The sequence below is a fragment of the Morone saxatilis genome, unplaced genomic scaffold (assembly GCF_004916995.1).
Source record: "Morone saxatilis isolate NCDOM2014 unplaced genomic scaffold, NCSU_SB_2.0 Contig22, whole genome shotgun sequence".
Classification (NCBI taxonomy): Eukaryota; Metazoa; Chordata; class Actinopteri; family Moronidae; genus Morone; species Morone saxatilis.
In genome coordinates, this window is record NW_023339785.1 from 12,640,160 (window position 1) to 12,643,108 (window position 2,949).

Below are 2,949 nucleotides of genomic sequence, written 5' to 3' on the forward strand. Positions count from 1 at the left end.
GAAGTATTGGGTATAAAAATAAAGACGTGATCAGATAGCTCCATACAAAACACATTAGCATCCCATTAAATGATTTCTCTTTCAGTCCTGCTGATTGTGGTCAACATCAATTCAGTCTCATTCTGATCTTCAGGTTCCTCCTCCCCGCCTGTTTTGACTGTGCTATTGCTTATCGATATTAGGTTCTGCGGCCGTTTCGGGGTTGTTACTTTAAATACGTCCCACCTCTCGGGAATCACTCGTTTTCTGAAGAGCAGTGAAGCCAGGTAGGAGAACAGCAAAGTGGCAAAGATGGTGGACAACATGCAGATAGTCCTAACAGGAGAGCGCTGGACATAAACACCGTCCTCAAGAGTGCATCCTGGGAAGTGGAGAACAACAGGCAAACCTATGGAGGGCTCACCGCTCAGGAGTCTCAACGACAGTCCAACAAGCAGGCCCATGATCGAGCCGTAGCAATTACAGATGTTAAAGAAGAGAACGCAGACGAGTTGAGGGAACATGATGGTGTAGGTTATGTCTGAGCCCAGGATCCAGAAAACCATGATGCTGTTATTGAGGAAGGTGAGCGACGTGCCAGCCAAGCCCACCAACACCACGGTGACTCGGATCACCCACTGGAGCTCGCTATCTGAGGCCTGCAAAGAGGGGGGGAGGGAGAAAAGCCTGAAAGCTGAGACAAAAAAGAAATAACCACAAGTCTATTCTTCCCTTCAATTCAATTCAGTTCAAATCAATTTTATTTGTATAGCGCCAATTTATTACTTATCTCTTTTCAAATAGAGCAGGTCTAGACAAGCCTTATTTAAATTTTACAGAGACAACGTTCCCACCATGAGAAGCACTTGGTTGACGGGCGGCAAGGAAAAACTGCCTTTGAAGAAGCAGAAACCTCTGACAGACCCCGGCTCTGCCTCCCTCCCTGGTCTCCTCTTACCTTAGTCCTCAGGATGTTCTTATAGATGTTGTTTGTGAAGATGGAGGCGGCTGACAGTAAAGCCGAGTCTGTTGACGACATCACGGCAGCAGCTATAGCTCCGATACCGATGATGGAGATGTATTGTGGGGTGAGGTGCTGCAGAGCAATAGGCAGAACCTGACTGGCCTTTCCACGCTCGTATGGGGACGGGGAGCCGTACCCGGTCATGTTCCAGTCTGACACGAAGAATGTAAAAATGTAACGGAAATTTGCATTTGTCTTGCTATTCTCTCCTGTTTAATTCTGTCGCTGTACCTGTTGATGCTGCAACTGCTCCGATCAACACAGATGGGACTCCGAGTATGAAGATGAGGGGAGCAGCAATGAAGCAGGTGATCCTGGCTGTGGCTGACGAGGAAGCTGACAGAGTCCTCTGGTGGAAGTCCTGATATCCCAGGTTACCCAGAGCCTTATAAAAAACAAACAAAGCCACTCTTTCTATATTACACTTGCCATCACTCTGTACATCAAAGACCACAATGACATCCTGACTATTTATAGTTATGTCACTTCACTGTTAATGGACAACATGTGACCAGAATAGGTGGAATTTCACATATCACACAATAGATAACAGTGAATTTGTCCACCTTCCAAATGAAAGGAAACATGAAGATGGATTGAAGAAAGGGTTTTCTAAACCAGAGCGAGGTGGTCTGTTCTTAAGGCCTGGATGTCTACTGAACAGTCTAGTATCTTTAAGATAGATACTGTGACTTAGGTTGTGCACACTGCCTTGATTTGTACAATTTAGTCTTGTTTCACCTTTATTAATTTCAAAAGTCCATACATAATCAGTGGAAGTCTTCTTTTTGAAGTATTTGTTTGATTGGCATTTGATAGCAACATAAAGATATAACAAAAGGGGAATGTTCTGAGTCAGCTCCTCAAACCTGTAAGTTACCAGGATAAATTGTATTTGACATCATATCCTTTTTTTGGAGGCAGAGTACAGAGAGGTAAAATTTGTTGAAGGTTACTACCTTAACAACGGCTCTGCTCTATTCAAGTGACCCAGTAAAACATGACAGTGACAGTGAGGCATCATGCATAATACCAGGATCCTGAAACTGAAACAGCTAAAGTAAAAGTATGAAATTACTGAATGCAGTACTTACCAATATTAAAAAATTATCAATCCACCTCCAAGCTCTGTCTTTATCCACCGAACCGATCCAGGGAGCCTGGTAGGTAAAGTTGAAAGCGGTCTTGGTGATGTCAGCTGAATGGGGGCTCATCAGGATGAATGGGACACATAACCACTGCAGAAAAGACAACAAACCACTGACACATGTAAACTGGTTTGCTGGTGCAACTGGCAGAAGGTTTGAGCCTTGGCACGAAGTCAAGGAATCTGAAGTACTAGTATGGGCTTTAACATGGTTCAAGATGTTTTCAGTTGAATTGTTTGTATAAGCTTTTGGAAGAAATGATGTTCTATGTAAGTGAAGTGACTCACCATGCTACAGAATATGAGTGTTAGCTGTATGATGTCTGTGTAGGCCACAGAGTAGAGGCCTCCCAGTAGTGTGTAGATGATGGCTACTGCGGCAGAGATCCAAATGCAGAGAGTGTAGGACAAATCCAGGATCACGCTCATTGTTGCACCTAGGAAGTAACACCGACTCATGTACAAATTTAATACATTTAACGCAATTTCAGAATCATTCCTCATTCTGTTTAAATATGCCATCCACCATGCACATGAGTTAAAGTTCTGATATAATCGCAATAGATTATTGTTAAAACTGCTCTAATTAGTTGTATTACAGTATTCCATGATTGAGTTTACGTCTGTAAAACTGACTTGAAGCACAGACTACACTACACATTTTACAGGTTTATACATGTAGGTTATTTAAGGATTCTTTTACAGTTGTCACTAATACACGTAGTCATATTTATTCTCTCTCCATGAAGGTATTTAAACATGTTTTAGCATTTCATATGGTGATATTCCTTGAATTATT

At 42.5% G+C, this 2,949-nt stretch overlaps 1 protein-coding gene across 3 annotated transcripts in view; it reads right to left on the reverse strand.

The window, feature by feature from the left end:
* Window positions 1-6: 6 nt before the first annotated feature.
* The window catches only part of LOC118334013 (high-affinity choline transporter 1-like), a 7,329-nt gene continuing 4,386 nt past the window's right edge, over window positions 7-2,949 (reverse strand). For all 3 annotated transcript variants that reach the window (XM_035669827.1, XM_035669828.1, XM_035669826.1), the window contains 5 exons: window positions 2,439-2,587; window positions 2,098-2,241; window positions 1,235-1,388; window positions 938-1,155; window positions 7-638 (listed from right to left, as the gene is read on the reverse strand). In XM_035669827.1, coding sequence (XP_035525720.1) covers window positions 66-638; window positions 938-1,155; window positions 1,235-1,388; window positions 2,098-2,241; window positions 2,439-2,587 — 1,238 coding nt within the window. In that variant the 3' untranslated portion in view covers window positions 7-65. The remainder of the gene's footprint in view (window positions 639-937; window positions 1,156-1,234; window positions 1,389-2,097; window positions 2,242-2,438; window positions 2,588-2,949) is intronic.